This window comes from Cervus elaphus, chromosome 17 (genome assembly GCF_910594005.1).
Source record: "Cervus elaphus chromosome 17, mCerEla1.1, whole genome shotgun sequence".
NCBI classification, from domain to species: domain Eukaryota; kingdom Metazoa; phylum Chordata; class Mammalia; order Artiodactyla; family Cervidae; genus Cervus; species Cervus elaphus.
In genome coordinates this window covers 6,496,095-6,516,562 of record NC_057831.1, presented here as the reverse complement: position 1 = coordinate 6,516,562, position 20,468 = coordinate 6,496,095, and the positions used below count along the sequence as shown (strand labels likewise).

Sequence of the window (20,468 nt, the reverse complement as noted above, 5' to 3'; positions counted from 1 at the left end):
ATCTCTCTATTGTTTAATCTCTTGGATGGCAAAGGAGAAGTGACTCGACTGTTCTCAGTTGCAACACACCTTCCCATGCCCAACCAGAGCAGGCCTCTGCCAGTCCAAGGCAGTGTAATTAAAATGTGCACTTTAAACTGGTTCACCAGAGTTAATACCACAGACTTCAGGTTCAAAATGGGGACTCTGCCCTGCAAGGCATAAAAATGAGAGCTCTCATTACCTTCTTGGTGAAGTTTTCGAATGCTGTGCTGCCAGAATTAAGCAGACCAAGAATGCTTGGGGTTATACACACTGATAAATTATAAGCTGTCATCTGATTGGATGAGGAATGTTGCTCAATGTTGTGTAACACTCCAAAAAGGTATCGCAGAAAAACTACATTGGCTCTTGGCAGCTGGTCTAGAAGCCTAATGACAGAAAAAGGCACTTATCAATAAAGCGAGTCATTTTGCTCAGTAAGTGGAAATACAGAGAACACAGTACTTCTTTTTATACCATGTCCACAGTCCATTCTCACAGTTCCAGGCATGAATGCACACAAAAATGTTTCACCAAATTTAATTCCTGAGCCAGGTAAGAACTGCTCTGGTTAGTTATGTGTTTGTATTTAAGATCATACCGCTGGCAGATTGGTTCTTTATCATCTCTTTTTAGACCAATGGATTTCATCTCCAACGATTTCGTGTATTCAGAAGGTGTAAAATGGTCAAGCATTCCGTATTAATAAGATTAGCAGAAAAACACCAATTACAATGTCACCAATAAGGCGTACATCTCTTTTCAAACTGGCTTCCAGGGGTATGATCAAGTGAAACCGTTTGATACTGGTCATTATTTTAGTGGACACAGCTGTAAACTATAAGCTGATATTTTCCTAAGAGTATGTTGGTTGTATTTTCTCAGAGTTGAGAAAATTGCATCATTACCTCTGGGTCGCAGTTATTTTCTCCTCCTCATTCCCTTGATCAATAACATCAAGCCATTTATCATAGAGAGTGGCTGAAAATATGCTTCCTGGAATATTTCGAAGAAAATCCTTAGATAGATCAAAAAATGTATATTAGTCTTATGGTAAATTCAATGGAGAAGTTGCAAAGAAAATATTTAGTTGACAAATTCAGTTCAGTCCGTGGTTCCTTCATAGCCACGCAGACTGATTCACACAGAGCTTGGCTGTGATTCTCCACAGCCTTGCACATCCAGAAGTACTGGTTGGATTTTCCCCAACTAAAATTAGACGCATAAAAGTAGAGTTTGGGCTGTAGTGAGAATGAAGCTAAAGCTCCTTCTATCACCTGGAACTTACTCTTTGTGTTCATGTTAGCACATTCGTACAAACTGGCAAGGTCTGGTGATAACTCATCCTAAATCCTGTTAGTTTCTTGAAAAGAAATGCACATACCCATTTTGTTTGTTTACTTAAGACACAGTGCTTGCTCTGAATTCAAGAAAGAGAAGTTCTGAAATAAAACAAACAAAAGTACACCCCTACATGCTCTTATACACATATTAAGAGAAGACTTGAGGTATATGTGCTCTTTGGGAAAAAGCTAGTCTGATAATAGCTTCAGTCTTTTTCCTTCTTTTTTTTTTTTAAACCATATAAAAGTTCAGTCCTACAGACTTTTAAGCAGCAGGTGTTAGAAATAAATCAAAAGCCCCAAAGGGTAAACAACATGTTACCCTTACAACTCTCTGAATGGAATATATCCTCCCCAAAGAGGAAACTGAGAATTTAGATACATTGCAACTTCACACCTGTGGGATAGAAAATGCAAATGTAAGCTTCCTAGGTGGAGGCCTGGAAAGTTCATCACTGATGAACAAGTCTTAGTATCATAGAATGGGGCCTATTAAAATAGATGAAGTTGTAAACTGTTGTGCAAGACTGAGGGGAAATGATTGTATTGCCTTGCCAGTTTCAAAGGCACAACTTGCTTCCACTGGTCTTAATATAGAGCCTGACTTCTCTTAATAGTATCTTGTTCAGGCAATGTTTCTGGGCAACTGTCGTGATTATAATGCAGTCAGTGTTCACTTGTTTCAGTACTTATTGAGCTGCTGTTTGTGCCAGGCACTCTTTTGAGTACTGAGGACAGAGTACAAAGATAATGTACAAAGTCGCAGTCCTCTCATACTTTTTCTTGTAATTGGTATACAGTACCCAATCATGGTCATTAGGTTTTCACTATGCTTTTTATGGAGTGCCCACAGTACATCTGGAAGGAGGAAGCACTCCACTTCCGTTCAGTCGTTCAGTCGTGTCCTACTCTTTGGGACCCCATGGACTGCAGCACACCAGGCTTTCCTGTCCATCACCAACACCTGGGTCTTGCTCAAATTCATGTCCGTCGAGTTGGTGACGCCATTCGACCACCTCAGCTGGCTTTGGCTTCTGGGAGTCTGGGAGTGTGCAGCAGGCCTTTGCCTTGTGTACCAAACTACATGCACTTGGAGAGTGTGTCTCTTCTCTCTCCTGGACCCTGTGCTGTAGAATCGATTGGTGAGACTGAGTATGGTTAAGCCAGGACATGACTCATGCAGAATATGCTGTGGGTATTTGCTATTGGATCTCTGTTTATAGACAGTTTAGTGGAAAACTCAATGTGGTTCTGTCTATATATTCATTTCTGATTTAGACCAACTCTGTGGTGGCTCTGACATATGGTATTATCAAGGCTGAGGTTGCAAAGTCTGATTCCCCACCAAGATCAATCAACTTTAGGAAAAGAACACTTTGGGATTGTGTAAGACCTGTACCCATAAGTAGCCACCCTCTTACTAGTCTGTGCTTAGAGCATGGAAATAGGCAAGAGCCTAGTAAATCTTGCTCAGAACTCAAATCAGTCCCCAGGGTGCACCTTACAGAGGGTAGCGCTCTACTTGCTGTTTGCACACCTAGTGTGTGTTATTATGGTGCACGTGCAGTAGGGGTCGGCTCTAAGTGGTATCTGCACTGTTGCTGTTATCATACAATCGAACATTAATAGGGGACAAGGAAAGACCATATGTTTAGTTTCTAAGGTAATTTTAATAACCTGTCTGTAGTTATTACTACATCAATATATCTTTGTTCATAGCTGCTAACAAGTATCAAGATGAATTGATTAAATTTTTTTACTGTTCTATTATTACCCTGGTATAAATTTAACTATACACTTGTGATTTAGCTGTATCATTTCAAACTCAGTCTATTTTTGGTATGAATCTATTGAATTTTCAAAATTCCAAACTGATTTTGACTGTTGCACTCACTTTAAAAATAAGATTTATAAGATGAGGCATGTAATAAAAACTGGTTACCATGTAACTGTAACCTTGGGTGGTGGGTTAAACATACAAATATTAACAAAGGGTGTTGAAGATGGTAAGAGAGATCAAAGGAGGAACAAATGGTGGAGTCATCCCTACACTAATTTTAAAGTAAAAGGCATTGAGAGACAGGGGAAGGAAGGATGGTGAAATGATCAGAGGATTTGGTGGCCTCACTAAGCGTTTTTTGATTCCCTGTAAGACAAATGGGCTTCCCAGGTGGTGCTAGTGATAAAGAACCTGCCTGCCAATGCAGGAGATGCAAGGGATGCAGGTTCGATCCCTGAATCAGGAAGATCTCCTGGAGAAGGGCATGGCAGCCCACTCTAGTATTCTTGCCTGGAGAATCCCATGGACCAAGGGGCCTGGTGGGCTACAGTCCATGGGATCACAGAGAGTCAGACGCGACTAGGCGACTAACACACACACACACACACACACACACACACACACACACACACACACACAGGAGTTTACCACAGTAAGTAACCATCTGTCTTGCATCCATGCTGAGTTGCTTCAGCCGTGTCTGACTCTGTGCCACCCCATGGACTATAGCCTGCCGGACTCCTCCGTCCATGGGATTCTCCAGGCAAGACTACTGGAGTCGGTATGCCAGTCCCTTTTCCAGGGATCCTTCCAACCCAGGAATCAAACCCAGGTCTCCCACATTGCAGGCGGATTCTTTACTGTCTGAGCCCCTTGGGAAGTTACTTCTGTTAAGTATTTCCAAAAGCTTAATGTAAATTTTATTTTGGAAATGCTGCCTTCGTTAAAAGATGATGAGGAAGTCATCAAAAGCAGGAAGCTTGTTTTGGTAAACACTCTATGTGTAAGTGTGTATTTCGAAATTTATTATTATTCTTTTGCATGGAGTGTTCAGGAGTCAAGATGTGCAATGAAAAAGGAAAATATCTAATATGTGGGGCTTATCATCTTTGGGGTACCTTCCTTCAATTTTGGCTTTGTGAAGTGTTTTTCACTTTTTCAAATCCTTCCTCTCTTACGCCTCTTATGTTTCTTGGGCAGTCATAAAGAAGGACCAGTCATACAGCTTCAGATTTCCTCTGTGTGTGGATAAGGCTCAAACTTTCCTTACCTTTAAGGTGGATGCTACCACAAGAATGGATTCATCATCCAAGTTCACTTTGTCCCCGGAATTTAGTTTCTTCTTTAGGGCTCTGCATGATTGTATTTTGCCAGATTTTCTGAAGATGCCTTCTGTAAACAGCCCTTTTTTATTGATGTAGGAAAGCATATTCTATAGGGAAGGAAAGAAAAGAAAAGTATGGGACGTTTCATATCTACAAGCCCAGAGCACAAGCTTGCTCCTCTTTCGACAGAGCTGTGGTGTATGAGGGTACAGTGCTAGAACTGGACCGAAGTCAATTTGAAATTTTTTCTTCAGTGTCTCTAAATATATTTTCTACCCAGCAATCGATTTGGCATTCATACCCTGAAACATTTTAAACACTTGTGTAATCAGACTTTCCGTTTTAGTGAATTTACCGTGTTAAACGTCTCTGCTTTGAGGCCTTTGTAGATTCACCCTCTCCTCCTTCACCGCTCCTTTCTCATTATTCCCTGTTATAGATGCTCTTCCCTAAGTGTGGAAATCTTTTTGCCATATTCATGCTCCATTTGTGTATTCCCCTTTCAGGGACTGTCCACCCCATTCATTCCTATTTCCTGTATTCCCTCCCCTCAAAATCAGGCTCAATATGCCTCTCCTCCTTCTCCGATCACATTTCTTTCTCATCAGCCTTTCTAGTTCCTTTTTCTGTATTTTAATATCCTCTGCTGTCTGCAGAGTAGAGAGATAACAGATATTGGAGCCAGGTTTTTCAAGGAATGTGGAATCTGTTCTGCTACTTATCCACTGTGAGACTTTAGGCATAGCACATACTTGGGTGAGGCTCTTTTGTTTTTCATTTATGAAGTGGGGGTGATGATAATCATAGCTGCCCCCTAAATTTTCTGTGAAAGACACAGGTCTGGGGTAGTGCTAGCACATAACTTGGATGACAAATTTCTTCATATCTACCATAAAATTCCCTGCATCTAGTGTAGTGCTTGGAGAGATAGTGGACAGTGAACAAGTGTTAATGCTTACAGTTCAATACACTAATTTGATAAAGCACAGTCCAAACTCTGTGACTTTCTTTTGACACATTCTGTCAGGCTCAAATGATTCATTTTTGCCAGAGGATGAGTACTTTATGCTTAAACACTTGAGTTACAAATCAAATCCGTGTGAGACATTTTGAGTCATAAGGCGGAGTAGACTCAGCTGAAGGAGACTTGAGACGAGTGTCGACTTCAAGGGAGGAGACCAGGAGACCATTTGAGGATGAAGTGGACCCTCAGAGATTCTTACACACAGAGTCTGAAGGAAAGTTACACAGCTCAAAATAGCCTGGAGTTAAAACTCCCCTCCAGGTCCTCCCCACCATTCTATGCAAAATAAAGAACACTGTCACCCGAAGAAAAACATGGACATTAGGTTGATTACGCCCAGCTCCCAGCTGGTCCCAGCCTCTGGCCGGTCTCCGAAATTCCTTGCCCCAGCTGTGTGAGAGAGAACTGCTCTGAACAACCTTGGCGAACAGGCCCCCTTAGGACAGTCGCTTTCCACATACAGGCCTGTAGATGCTCACTCTTCTCTTGGGGTGGTGCAGCAGCTCACTCCTCTGACTGCTGCCCCTTCTCGCCTTGTTAAAGGTGATCTGTTCCTGTCAAGTGCTGGTCTCATGCTTTCTCCCAACCTCGCCTTCTCTGACTCCCTTACCTTACAGAGTCCATTTTAACTGGCCTGAGCCAGTATAGGTGGGTCTTTGTTGAAATCAGTGGAATGGATGAGAGTACCTTTTCATCTGGTATTTGCCTTGTAACTCTGCAGTACCTAAATCAGACCTTATTCTTTGAAGTAATATTATGAAACTTATCAGACAAAGCCAGACTTCTTCATTTGGGGGTAGATTTGGAAGAGAACACTTGATCTCTCAGAACTCCCCTCCTCAGGAGGGTTACAGAAAACCAAAATAAGACCTACCAGAATTGGGGTGGGCAGGCTGTCGTTATCACATACATCCTCAAGAGGAGCTCCAAAGAGCTGTTTTGGCTTTGTGGGTGGTAGAGGTGGGTGTTGGTTGTCCTCGCGAGTCCTGGAGCTACACCAAAAGGCCCAGGTTTTGACAGAACTCTTGCTAACTGTCTTCTTGTCTGAATCGAATATAGGAGAGAGATTTTCACTAGTAGTAGTTTAGCTTATTTAGCCTGATTTCCACCCCTTAGAGTCAGCAGCATGTTCATTGCAGTGGCTCAAAGAGAGAAACTGAACCATTTGTTATATAGAATTCCCCACATTCTGAAACAGACTAATTGCCTCCTTGTAGTGTTAACATGTTCTTCTTCCCCATATTCTGCAAACCAGTAGTTAAACCTAGAGGCGGGATCAGACTCAGGGTTGATTCTCCCTGTGACAGTGTTCCCCAGACAGTGCTGTCTATTCCCTTTGCCCTGTGTCATGAGGCACTTAACCTGTAGCTATACAGGTTTCCTAAAGTTAAGTATTATCAGTGGATTCTGGTATCAGATCTCATTTTAAAAGCCAAACATATTTAACATTCAAATCAAGCAGCATTTGGTTATCATTTACTTTTGTAGTAAGTTTCCTCCCTCTGTTCAATTTCCTGTTTGGCTTTCTGAGTACCCAGTCATGCCCAATTTTCTCTCATCAAGAGAATCGCCTTTCATGAGACATCCTGCCTGACCCCGGGGTTTCAGTCAGCCTCTGGACCTCTTCTCTGGGAGGCCACACCCCTCAGTCAGCTCCAAGGATGACTTCCTGCCCTCACGGTCCTTGGGAAGTAGTCATTAAACGCAGACTATGTGGTAAGATTACAGGTGGCCATTTTTCTGTAACACCTTCCTCAGCTAACCCAAAGATGAATTTTAACTACCAACAGCCCCTGTCAAAGGAATGCAATGAAGGGCTTTTCCAAGAAAGAGTGATCAGCAATGAAAAATTGAGTTCAAAGTTTCTCGTGCCCAGCCATAAATGTTTTCCTGATATTTGCTCAATAAACCTGCTTAATATTTCCTTAAATAACCTGCTTAAATAGCCAGCTACAGAAGTCAATAGAGGAGCCAAGTTGTAGAAAAATAAACAGAAGAATGTAACCACATGTTTTAAAATGCCCATCCACTTGGCTTTTCTGAGACATAGTGAGTGCATCACCATGTCCATTCAAGTGGGTCAGCCACTTGTGGTGCCGGGTGAGAGAACCAGAAGGCTCCCATTCTGCCTCCTAATGGGATAAGTTACCTGAAGATCTTTGAGCTTCAGTTTGCTCAAACTTAACATAAATGATGCTACTTATGTTAGGGGAAGCACACTGATTGAAACCGCCCACCCTGGCCAGGCACCACAGTAACCATTTGCATGAGTTGTTCTATGGCAGGAGATCCTGATAAGGAATACGGAACTAATAGGCCACCACCAGCCGGAAGAGTTCGGGAAAGATCGAGAGGAGACACTACCTGTCCGTCCACTTCCCAGAATCCCTCTTGCTAGCATCCATCTTGGCTGAGCGATGCGTGCGCCACCAGGAAAGACTGTGAATTAGAATGACTGGCCAAAGACCACCCGGAAACTAATCCCATCACCATAAAACCCAAGACTTCGAGCCACGCGGCAGAGCAGTTCTCCTGGGTTCCCTTACCTACTGCTCTCCACCCGGGTGCCCTTTCCCAATAAAATCTCTTGCTTTGTCAGCATGTGTGTCCTCGGACAATTCATTTCCGAGTGTTAGACAAGAGCCCAGTTTCGGGCCCTGGAAGGGGTCCTCCTTCCTGCAACAAATGGCGACCACAAAGGGACATCTTCTTCGCTGAGACTGACATCCTGACCACTCGGGGTACTCAGGGGCCAGCTTGCCTGCCAATGGACCAGACCCAGCGGCCGCAACTGGGACCCTTTTGTCCCTGGTCTCCTCCTGACGTGGACAACTGGCCAGAGTGCCCCGACTGGTAAGGAACAAGAGACTTTATGATCTCCCTTCTCTTCCCTCTCTCTTTCCTCTCCTTAGCCCTTCCTATCCTTCCCGTTTTTCTAGTCCCCCGGTCCTGGATGCAGGAATCTGGTCGAAGGGGCTCAGCTTGAGCTGAGGATTGGAGACTGATCACCTCCTCTTGGCAGAGAACTCGAATTTTCTGGTCTGGTTTCTGGTAGGGCCGAGTTCCAGTCCTCCCTTTTCTGGAAGCCCAGGGGAAAGTCCCGTAATGCCTGGGTGTCTGCAGGTGGCAGGAGACGTCTGTAAGGCCACCCCTTTTGCCCCCCTTTCCCGCCTCCTCCCCCTTCTTTCAACCTGGCTTCCTTTCCTCCTTTTGAAATCTTTGAAGACATCTGAAGTTTTGTGTCTCTATAAAAGGTTTTCTGAGAGACTGTATTCTTGTATTTAAGAGAGTGTCTGATGAGGACTGCCTGGTTTATATGTGTGTGTTTTAACTCTGTTCTGTGTTGTGATTTGTGATGGCCATTTTGCTTTGTTTGGCTACCATTTAGACCTGCCACCATTTTGTTAGAGCTTGATTTTCTTTCCCTGTGCCTTGAGACCAGGGCTCTCAGGAACACTTATCTAGACCATCTCTAACTCCTGAGACTGAGAAACGAAAAAAGAAAAAAGCCTTTAAAAATGTTATTTATTTCAGCTTTTTTTATAAACTAGTAAATTTTATATTGTAATATCTAATTCATGACCAAACTTAGAAAATGAAGCTAGGTCTTGCAGTGTGTCTGTCTAAATATGTCTTGGTATGTTTTTGTCTCTGGGTAATATTTTTAGGCTAATTTGTAAATGAGCTCTATTTAATTGGCTTTAAAAAAGGTAAGCGCTTACAAATCAAATAATTCTAAATTAAACAATAAATTCCAGGTTCGGGTGAACTGGGAAATATTCAGTATTAAATACCTGATATTAATGTTTTTTGTTGACCTATCTAATATGGACATGTCTTAGAGTAATTAACATCAAGTAGAATATTTTCATTGTACCTAGGTTTAATATAAGTTAAATATTACACCTATTACAAGTTTGTCAACAAAGAAATTACCTCGAGTGAAAAAACGTCTAAAACATGTAAATGAGGTATGAGTTTATATATAAACTCTATTAAGAATAATTATTCTTTAAAAATATCTGTCTACAATAGTCTCCCCAGATTGGCGTAACTTGAATTTCTAAGGGTTATGCTAAACTAAGAATTGAAAGTCTATTACATAATTAGGTCATTTCCAAATGAAATAAGATTTTGAAACACTTACTACTAAACACTGATTTCTTTTTACAGAAAAACTAAAGAGATTTGAGACTATAAATAAATAATGTTTGATGCCATCCTAAAATGTTTTTAAAAAGCAAGGGTTTTAGAAATTATCACTGGTATTTATGCTCACCAATCTATAAAATGCTAATATAAAAGTTAGCTCTTGGTTGCTAAAGGAAAGCAGGAAGTGTGCTTTCAGTAAAAAAAAGAGTAAAAAAATACTAAAAAGAGTTATGCATGATCAAGATTTTCTAAAATTAGATTACAATTAGTTAAATAAATAGATTTTGTTAAAAATGACACGGTCATAAGAAAACTGGTTAGAGCTAATTAGGTCCAAGATGGCGGAGCTGACTTTCACTAGACCTTGAGCCTTGGTATTTGCACCCACTGTGACATATCAACAAGCTAAATGATACACCCATCAACATTGACTGAATCTGACCAAATGTTCTAAAGCTTTTAATTGATCTTTTCGATAAAACTTCCTGAATTGAATTCTTTTGAAGTTTCTTTGACATCTAGCTAACTTTGGGGTGTTTCAGAGGGCCCCTGAAACATCCCAAAGAGAGATATTAAGCTGTTTATTTGGTTGGTTAAATTACATGAAAAAGGTTATCAAATGAGTAATAAATCCGCTCATGTTATAATGTATGAAAAATTACTAATACAGATATCCTAGAAAGTATATAGAGTTCTTAACATTTTGATATGTCTTGGTATTCTGATGAAAAACCTGATGACTTCACAAAAGTTAACAAAGGACTGAATGAACCAGCGAATATGCTTATAACTTTTATGGTTTCTATCTGAGAAATTACAGGTTTAAATTGTGTGTTTTCCGGGAATAGAAAAAACCTTCCTCTTAAACTAATTATAAAAATAATTTGGTAAAATTACATGTTATAAACAAAACAATTATATTTTCTCTCTGTCTGACTCCTCCAGAAATTTAAAACTCGTAAGTTTCCAGTAAGTTTATCAAATGATCTAAAAAGGTTACCTCACTAACAGGTACAAAAATCTCAAGGAATTTTTGAGACCTTAAAAGAAAAGAGTTCACCTAGATTTGTTAGGCAAAATCTGTGATAAGCCTTTGGTGTGAGTTTCCCAGTCCTGTTTTATATTAAAAGTTCAGTCTGAGATCCTATAAGTGTTTCAGCAAAACAAAAAGTCTATGATCAATTCTGTTATGTGATATTAATGTGAAAGTTTGTTTCTGAAGCTTGTCTCAGTAATCTATCTTTGGACGAAGATCAGATGCCTCATGACCTGCAACCAGGACTGAAAAAAGACGTAATTTAAGAGACTGTCTCCAACCTGGATGGAAAGACTTTTTGTCAGGTACTCTTAATTAGCTGATGCACAATGAAACTGAAGGGAAATTAACTCTTAGATTAATTCCCACTTCCAAAGGCCCCTACACTGGATTGGTCTATAGAGAAGACAGCTGACCTGATCTCACCTTAAAATGATGCTCAAACAAGAAAAACTACAGTACACCAGGATGAGAAGACAATGACATCAGAGGTAGCCAGCTTGTCCAAGATACTGGACCTGATTCGTATGATCCTTTATAGTGTTCTCTTGACTTCTTAGACCTTTGTATATAAATCAAATGCTTTTCTATCATAGGCCTGACACTATGCTAGTTTTAAAAATCAATCCAATTGTTGGGTTTGTGGCCCATTATCTGTGTCTAGCTCTGGGTTACCTTGGTAAATTTCTCTACTACAAGACTCTAACTGGTTGGCCCTGAGGAAATTTACTTGGAAAAATTATAGTCATATTCAGGTTACTATGATACTACCAGAAGGGATCCCCTCACTGGGCCAATTAATAATACCTACTCTGACTCTGGCTATAAATTTGAGCCTTTTCCTATTCCTCAAGCTCAATCAGAGCAACAAAAAAGGTTTTAGCAAAAGAAAAAGAAATCTCCCACAATTATGAGATAGATTTATATAGATAACACTAAGCTATGGTAATTTAGGTTTAAAGTCTCCTCTGTGTTAAAAACAATTAAATCATACTAAGGATAATCAGTCTAGCAACACTAGAAAACTGGGCTATGTGCCTTATAGATGGTGGTGCCAATGAATAATTTCCCTGAAAGATAAAGATTTGTACAGAGTAGAATAAGTCAGATGACCTGGGATATACTGGGCTACATCTAATAGAAGCTCTTAGGTCTTACTTGTGACTTTACTAATACTGCTGGCTACGTTCTTTGTATTTCACCTGTTTTACAGAATTGCTATTTCTTACAGTGCCAAATGTGTGACTGAGGCCTCTGATAGAATAATATATAGTTCCTTATGAAATCGATGATGATGACAGTGTAACTCTAGATATGAGAAAAAGCAACAAGAGGGAATGTTTTCCTGGACCAAGAGGCTAGTAAGACAGGTGGTCCAGAGAATTTTAGATACTGTTTCATGGCCTAATCCAGTAACAGCACATTGAGAGGCTGGTCGACAAAATCTTTGCCAAACCTGAGAATGGACATTCTCAGCACCATGGGATAAAATGGTCATGAAATGCCCCCCTCAAAGTCGTGGTCAAGTTTGTGAGCAAAAAGGGGCTTTGCTAACTGAAGACTGACACTTGCCATCTACATTTACAGCGATTATATCATGGCCACTGCAACTGCTGACTTTCAACAGCCCTGAAAGGAGTTCAGGGTGAAGATCAAGAATGAGGTGTTCCGTGCTCTGGAAAAAACTGGCAGAACAGGCCTTCAGATAGTTAGATCTTTTCAAGAGATTTTATGAGTCCCAATTCTTGCATCTTCTCATACCTAGAGAAACACTGACATCATTAATGGTGCCATCTACTTTGGCTATTAAAGAAAAAATTTTACAATTAAAAGTCAAAATAGAGTACTCAGCTATGGTTCAGACATCCTGGGAAATAACCAGGTGTTACTATGGGTGTAATTTCAGATTAGACATTGTATTGTTAAACACTTGAGTTTTCTGAGTCGTGTCAGGCTTAGATGCCACCATTCTCAAAACAATGTCTGCTGGAAGCTAGTAACTTCTACCTTACTTTTTATAAAACTAGGCAACTGGCCACCTGGCTACAAGTCTCCCTGAAGTGCCAGGTCCAGACTGGATTTCAGGCCTATTCTTCTAAAAGAAAGAGATTTACTTTGTCTATCAAAACTCCAGTTATCCCTTCTCCAGCTACTACTAACTGGGTATGTTACAACAAAATGGCAGACCAAGGGATTGAGATTTTAATCATACAAGGCTCAGATCTAAGACTTGGAACTCAGGAATACTACCAATTCAGTGTCTCTTCTCCAAGCTGAGGCGGTCCTATGCCCCATTTTGACAAAAAGTTATCACAGTCATAGTTGCCCTGTTCCCTAAATAAAACTGAACAGGACTTTGCGGGGTGGCAACTGTGGACTACAGATCTGCTGTACTGTAAAATATAGGCTTTATTCAGCCTCCTTGACCTTCCCTGAGTTCCAAAGGGTAGATTCAAACAACAGCCAATCAGAGAAGGAAAAAAATACAGAAACAGAGGGGAAACAATCAAATGGTGGTACAGCCTTGAGACGGGTCCTGGTTCCTACTCAAAAAAAAAAAAAAGCATAACAATGTCTTTTGAGTTCTTCTACAGAACTAGAGCCCCCACCCAGGTGGAAGATGGTAACTTCAGACTAAACATAAGATTCTTAGAACACAGCTCTGTTGCTTGACCACCAGCCAATCATCCCAGCAGTGCCTCCTGTTTCTGGGGACCAGTGATGACCATCCAGTTAGGTCTCCTGTTTGGCCCCTGTCTATTTTACCTCTGAGAGGAGCTGACAGTTTCAAACTAAGTTGCTGTTATTACAAAAGTAAAAGCTGGTTTCAGATATAAAACACCCCAACTTAGGTCAGGTAGAGAGAGACTTCTGCTCTGCTAGGCAGGCCTACGCCCAGGCACAGCAGGAAGAAGTTACAGAAGAAAGAGACCTCCGCCCCAATTCCCAAGAAGCATCTTGAGTATGAAGTCTCTCAGGGGGGAGTTGTTAGGGGAAGCACACTGATTGAAACCGCCCACCCTGGCCAGGCACCACAGTAACCATTTGCATGAGTTGTTCTATGGCAGGAGATCCTGATAAGGAATACGGAACTAATAGGCCACCACCAGCCGGAAGAGTTCGGGAAAGATCGAGAGGAGACACTACCTGTCCGTCCACTTCCCAGAATCCCTCTTGCTAGCATCCATCTTGGCTGAGCGATGCGTGCGCCACCAGGAAAGACTGTGAATTAGAATGACTGGCCAAAGACCACCCGGAAACTAATCCCATCACCATAAAACCCAAGACTTCGAGCCACGCGGCAGAGCAGTTCTCCTGGGTCCCCTTACCTACTGCTCTCCACCCGGGTGCCCTTTCCCAATAAAATCTCTTGCTTTGTCAGCATGTGTGTCCTCGGACAATTCATTTCCGAGTGTTAGACAAGAGCCCAGTTTCGGGCCCTGGAAGGGGTCCCCCTTCCTGCAACACTTACACCTCGCTGGACTACATAACATAATGTACTACTCCATGCAAGACATGCCACATAGCAGCCTTAATAAAGGTAATTTCCCTTCTTCAAAGGGCCTAAGGCAGCCTAGACATCAGTCAGCTCCCCCACAAGCAGACCCCACCCCCATTCTCCATTTGATTTTGCAGCCTCCAGAAGGTGTGCATTCCTGAAGGAATGTCATCACTTTGCCTTAGGCTCTTCTTGCCTTGACATCATACCGCCATCATTTTAAAAGGAGATGATGAAGGAAGCAAATGCATTCCTAAATTCAGGAAGAGATTCTCCTCATTTATATGTACAAATGTTAAAAGGATACATGTTTATATGGGTTGAGTTGCTTTATGCACCCTGGTGTCCCTGCTCTTAACCTGATTATTTTATTTCTAAAACTACCCAAAGGTATTCATGGATTCCAAATGTATTCATTCATTGTTCAGCTTTAATAAGAATGCTCAGGAAGAACGCTCCATCAGTTGCTACAAAGCTATACGTCCAGCTACCCTATGAGCATAGATGGAAAGCAAAATAGACATTAAGCCCTATACTTTTATTTTCAGGCCTAGATGGCCCTTTCGTAATCCTCATTGGTTGATGTTAGAGTTCTTGTTGGCTCTGTGACCAATAAACGTACATACTGTAGCCACGAAAAGTATGGTGCTCAGTTGTTCAGTCGCGTCCAACTCTTGCAACGCTGTGGACTGGCGTCTATCAGGCTCCTGTCTATGGGATTTCCCGGATAATAATACTGGAGTGGGTTGCCAGGGACTGGTAAACAGGTTAACTTTATAACCTCATCTTTCTTAAACAATCCTGACAAGATTTAGGTTAGTGTTTCCTCATGTTCAAATTAGGTTTGAATGTTAAAAAGTGAAATGTTGAAACTTTGTGGGTATAGAGTAACAATTATGAGAATAAAAATACTTTAAGTAGAACTTCTCTTCTGGCCCCAATACTTCTTAAATTAGTGAGACATTCTATTCAGAGAAAGAACTATCAATGGGACAATATTGGAATGGTAGCAGGGTAGCAGGGATAATAAGGGGAACGATTTAAACAAAAAAAACAAACACATGAATATTTAGTCCCGTTCCATTCGCAGCCTGGCTCTGAAGCAGAATGGAAAGTGAGCTTGCTGTGGAGATAGACTCGAGAGTTCAAGTCTCAGGGGTGGTCCTACGATTGCAGAGGAATAGGACGGGGAGACCACTTTGTCCCTCACAAATTCATCCGAAGAACATTTGAACGCTGAGCAAATTCCACGAAACAACTTCTGAATGCTGGCAGAGGACATCAGGCACCCAGAAAGGCAGCCCATTGTTTTTGAGAGGAGGTGGGACAAAATATAAAAGATAAAAAGGGAGACAAAAGAGGCAGGGACAGAGATCCGTCCTGGGAAGGGAGTCTTAAAAGAGGAGAAGTTTCCAAACACCAGGAAACACTCCCATAGCGGGTCTGTGGGGAGTTTTGGAATCTCAGAGGACAACATAACCGGGAGGAAAAATAAATATATAAATAAATAAAACCCACAGATTATGTGCCCAACGGCAACTCCCAGCAGAAAAGTAGCCCAGACGCTGGCATCCACCACCAGCAAGTGAGGGTGAACCGGGAGGCAAGGGCTGCATTGCTTAGAGTAAGGACCGGGCCTGAATGCCCCGAGGGCAATCTGAGGGAGCTAATGTGAGATAGCAACCTGGACTGTGGGATAGCTAGAGAGAGAGAAAGAGAACTGTCCCGAGAAAAGCCCTAACCTAAGACATTGCCATACATCACCATATACACATGGACATCACCAGATGGTCAACACCGAAATCAGATTGATTATATTCTTTGCAGGCAAAGATGGAGAAGCTCTATACAGTCAGCAAAAACAAGACCAGGAGCTGACTGTGGCTCAGATTATGAACTCCTTATTGCCAAATGCAGACTTCAACTGAAGAAAGCAGGGAAGACCACTAGACCATTCAGGTATGACCTAAATCAAATCCCTGATGACTATAGAGTGGAAGTGAGAAATAGATTTAAGGGACTAAATCTGATAGACATAGAGCCTGATGAACTATGAACGGAGGTTCGTGACATTGTACAGGAAACAGGGATCAAGAGCATCCCCGTGGAAAAGAAATGCAAAAAGGCAAAATGGTTGTCTGAGGAGGCCTGACAAATAGCTGTGAAAAGAACAGAAGCGAAAAGCAAAGGAGAAAAGGAAAGATATTCCCATTTGAATGCAGAGGTCCAAAGAATAGCCAGGAGAGAGAAGAAAGCCTTCCTCAGCGATCACTGCAAAGAAATAGAGGAAAACCACAGAATGGGAAAGACTAGAGATCTCTTCAAGAAAAGTAGAGATACCAGGGGAACATTACATGCAAAGATGGGTTCAAGAAAGGACAGAAATGGTATGGACCTAACAGAAGCAGAAGATATTAAGAAGAGGTGGCAAGAATACACAGAAGAACTGTACAAAGAAGGTCTTCATGACCCAGATAATCACAATGGTGTGATCACTCACGTAGAGCCAGACATCCTGGAATGTGAAGTCAAGTGGGCCTTAGAAAGCATCACTTCGAACCGAGCTAGTGGATGTGATGGAATTCCAGTTGAGCTATTTCAAATCCTGAAAGATGATGCTGTGAAAGTGCTGCACTCAATATGTCAACAAATTTGGAAAACTCAGCAGGGGCCACAGGACTGGAAAAGGTCAGTTTTCATTCCAATCCCTAAGAAAGGCAATCCCAAAGAAGGCTCAAACTACCGCACAATTGCACTCATCTCACATGCTAGTAAAGTAATGCTCAAAATTCTCCAAGCCAGGCTTCAGCAATATGTGAGCTGAGAACTTCCAGATATCCAAGCTGGTTTTGAAAAGGCAGAGGAACCAGAGATCAAATTGCCAGTATCCACTGGATCATCGAAAAAGCAAGAGAGTTCCAGAAAAACATCTATTTCTGCTTTATTGACTATGCCAAAGCCTTCGAGCGTGTGGATCACGCTCGAATAAACTGTGGAAAATTCTGAAGGAGATGGGAATACCAGACCACCTGACCTGCCCCTTGAGAAACCTGTATGCAGGTCAGGAAGCAACAGTTAGAAATAGACACGGAACAACTGACTGGTTCCAAATAGGAAAAGGAGTACGTCAAGGCTGTACATTGTCACCCTGCTTATTTAACTTATATGCAGAGTACATCATGAGAAACGCTGGGCTGGAAGAAGCACAAGCTGGAATCAAGATTGCCAGGAGAAATATCAATAACCTCAGATATGCAGATGACACCACCCTTATGGCAGAGGGTGAAGAGGAACTAAAAAGCCGCTTGATGAAAGTGAAAGAGGAGAGTGAAAAAGTTGGCTTAAAGCTCAACATTCAGAAAACTAAGATCATGGCATCTGGTCCCATCACCTCATGGGAAATAGGTGGGGAGACAGTGGAAACAGTGTCATACTTTATTTTTTGGGGCTCCAAAATCACTGCGGATGGTGATTGCAGCCATGAAATTAAAAGACGCTTACTCCTTGGAAGGAAAGTTATGACCAACCTAGATAGCACATTAAAAAGCAGAGACATTACCTTGCCAACAAAGGTCCGTCTGGTCAAGGCTTTGGTTTTCCAGTGGTCATGTATGGATGTGAGAGTTGTACTGTGAAGAAAGCTGAGTGCTGAAAAATTGATGCTTTTCGACTGTGGTGTTGGAGAAGACTCTTGAGAGTCCCTTGGACTGCAAGGAGATCCAACCAGTCCATACTAAAGGAGATCAGTCCTGGGTGTTCATTGGAAGGACTGATGCTGAAGCCGAAACTCCAATACTTTGGCCACCTGATGCAAAGAACTAGCTCATTGGAAAAATCCCTGATGCTGGGAAAGATTGAAGGCAGGAGCAGAAGGGGACCAGACAGGGTGAGATGGTTGGATGGCATCACTGATTCGATGGACATGAGTTTAAGTAAGCTCCGGGAGTTGGTGATGGACAGGGAGGCCTGACACGCTGCAGCCCTTGACCCCAAGGAGTTGGGGTCACTACAGTCCTTGGGATCATCAAGAGTCAGACACGACTGAGCAACTGAACTGAACCGAACCATGATGTCTTCTAAAGCTGTATTAGCAGCTTCTTGAAATCAGAACAGTCTTATCCTTTCTTTGATCTCACAAGCGGGAAACTTCCCATGTCTTGGAGCGGATGGAAATTACTGCCCTTAGAATGTGCTTTGGACTCCAAGATCTCCCATTGACCCTGGCAGCCTTGCTGTCTTTTGCATCAAAGCCAGTTACATTATTCACGTACCTGCAACCTTCTCACTGTTATCAGTGACGTCAGTGATATCACTGTTATCACAACTCACTGACTTCGGTCCAAAGAGAGACGTGATATCTTCTCCAAATATCTTGAGACAGTTTTCAATGAGAAATTGTATGAAAGAAATCTGTAACACAGAGGGGCAAAAAATGGGGTATTACTGTACATATGGCCTAATAGTAAATCACATTTCAGACATGAATCTTGGCTCTCACAAAAAATGCAAAAGAAGTCAGAAAAATTCACTTGATTTAAAAAATATATATATATTATATATGCATCAGCTTTTTCTAAGAAATAACTAATCCTTTCAAGAGTACTTTGGGCACAAATTTTAAAATTCTTTTCGTCAGTGGACTAAAGTTATAATATGTGGCCTAGTCTGATAGCTAAAATTTTGTAATGATTGCTACATGCTTAACACTAGGATGATTTTTAAGTAGCCTACATAGGATGTTTGGGACAAAAATGTATATTTTCTTATTAAGTTTTGTTTATTTTTATTGAACTTTTTTCTAGTTTTCTTGAGATAGAATTTATATATAGCATCTCATTAAACTTGATAAAGCATCAAATGCAACACAAATTTTGAAATTCACTTCAGTGAAGAACTATCTGAAACGTGGGTAGCAGAGGTTTCTGTGTGGGGTGGCAGGGTTTGTGACGGAAGAAAGCATCTGGAGAGAAAACATGTCTGTCTGTCTAACTGCATTGCCTTGCCTCACACTTGCTGTCCAGGGGAGCTTGGAAAAGAGCTGTGATCTTCTTAGGCATGTTGTGGCTCTGTCAGGATGTTCTGAAATATTTTACTAGCCTCCTCATCCTCTAGCAGAGACACAATAGGAGCCAAGTATTTTCCTGAATGAGCCAGAACTGGCAGAGTGAGGCCGGTATGTGTGGAACCTTGGGTGCTCATATTGCCCAGGCCGCCTAAGATGTGCCGAGACTGACCAGATGTATTGGGTGTTGTCATCATTGTGTAATGGTGAAATCATAGTTTGGAGGTTTGTACACCCCTCAGTGATTAGGCTGAGAGTTGAATCTTGGTTCTCAGACTCCAAAGCCAGGTTCTTCTCTATCACACCATCCTACTCTTATCTCTCTATTGTTTAATCTCTTGGATGGCAAAGGAGAAGTGACTCGACTGTTCTCAGTTGCAACACACCTTCCCATGCCCAACCAGAGCAGGCCTCTGCCAGTCCAAGGCAGTGTAATTAAAATGTGCACTTTAAACTGGTTCACCAGAGTTAATACCACAGACTTCAGGTTCGAAATGGGGACTCTGCCCTGCAAGGCGTAAAAATGAGAGCTCTCATTACCTTCTTGGTGAAGTTTTCGAATGCTGTGCTGCCAGAATTAAGCAGACCAAGAATGCTTGGGGTTATACACACTGATAAATTATAAGCTGTCATCTGATTGGATGAGGAATGTTGCTCAATGTTGTGTAACACTCCAAAAAGGTATCGCAGAAAAACTACATTGGCTCTTGGCAGCTGGTCTAGAAGCCTAATGACAGAAAAAGGCACTTATCAATAAAGCGAGTCATTTTGCTCAGTAAGTGGAAATACAGAGAACACAGTACTTCTTTTTATACCATGTCCACAGTCCATTCTCACAGTTCCAGGCATGAATGCACACAAAAATGTTTCACCAAATTTAATTCCTGAGCCAGGTAAGAACTGCTCTGGTTAGTTATGTGTTTGTATTTAAGATCATACCGCTGGCAGATTGGTTCTTTATCATCTCTTTTTAGACCAATGGATTTCATCTCCAACGATTTCGTGTATTCAGAAGGTGTAAAATGGTCAAGCATTCCGTATTAATAAGATTAGCAGAAAAACACCAATTACAATGTCACCAATAAGGCGTGCATCTCTTTTCAAACTGGCTTCCAGGGGTATGATCAAGTGAAACCGTTTGATACTGGTCATTATTTTAGTGGACACAGCTGTAAACTATAAGCTGATATTTTCCTAAGAGTATGTTGGTTGTATTTTCTCAGAGT

General features: G+C 41.6%; 2 protein-coding genes across 2 annotated transcripts in view; both read right to left on the bottom strand.

Annotated features, from left to right (window-relative positions):
* Nucleotides 1-1,322, bottom strand: part of LOC122673217 — a 499,807-nt gene extending 498,485 nt beyond the window's left edge. The window contains exons 1-3 of the mRNA XM_043870743.1: nucleotides 1,310-1,322; nucleotides 930-1,017; nucleotides 224-410 (exon numbers count right to left, since the gene is read on the bottom strand). Of these exons, the coding sequence (XP_043726678.1) occupies nucleotides 224-410; nucleotides 930-1,017; nucleotides 1,310-1,322 (288 nt within the window). The remainder of the gene's footprint in view (nucleotides 1-223; nucleotides 411-929; nucleotides 1,018-1,309) is intronic.
* A 2,797-nt stretch (nucleotides 1,323-4,119) lies between these two features.
* The window catches only part of LOC122673216 (T-cell activation Rho GTPase-activating protein-like), a 29,818-nt gene continuing 13,469 nt past the window's right edge, over nucleotides 4,120-20,468 (bottom strand). Inside the window, exons 8-11 of the mRNA XM_043870742.1 lie at nucleotides 19,783-19,969; nucleotides 18,452-18,590; nucleotides 6,368-6,537; nucleotides 4,120-4,576 (exon numbers count right to left, since the gene is read on the bottom strand). Coding sequence (XP_043726677.1) covers nucleotides 4,400-4,576; nucleotides 6,368-6,537; nucleotides 18,452-18,590; nucleotides 19,783-19,969 — 673 coding nt within the window. The 3' untranslated portion in view covers nucleotides 4,120-4,399. The remainder of the gene's footprint in view (nucleotides 4,577-6,367; nucleotides 6,538-18,451; nucleotides 18,591-19,782; nucleotides 19,970-20,468) is intronic.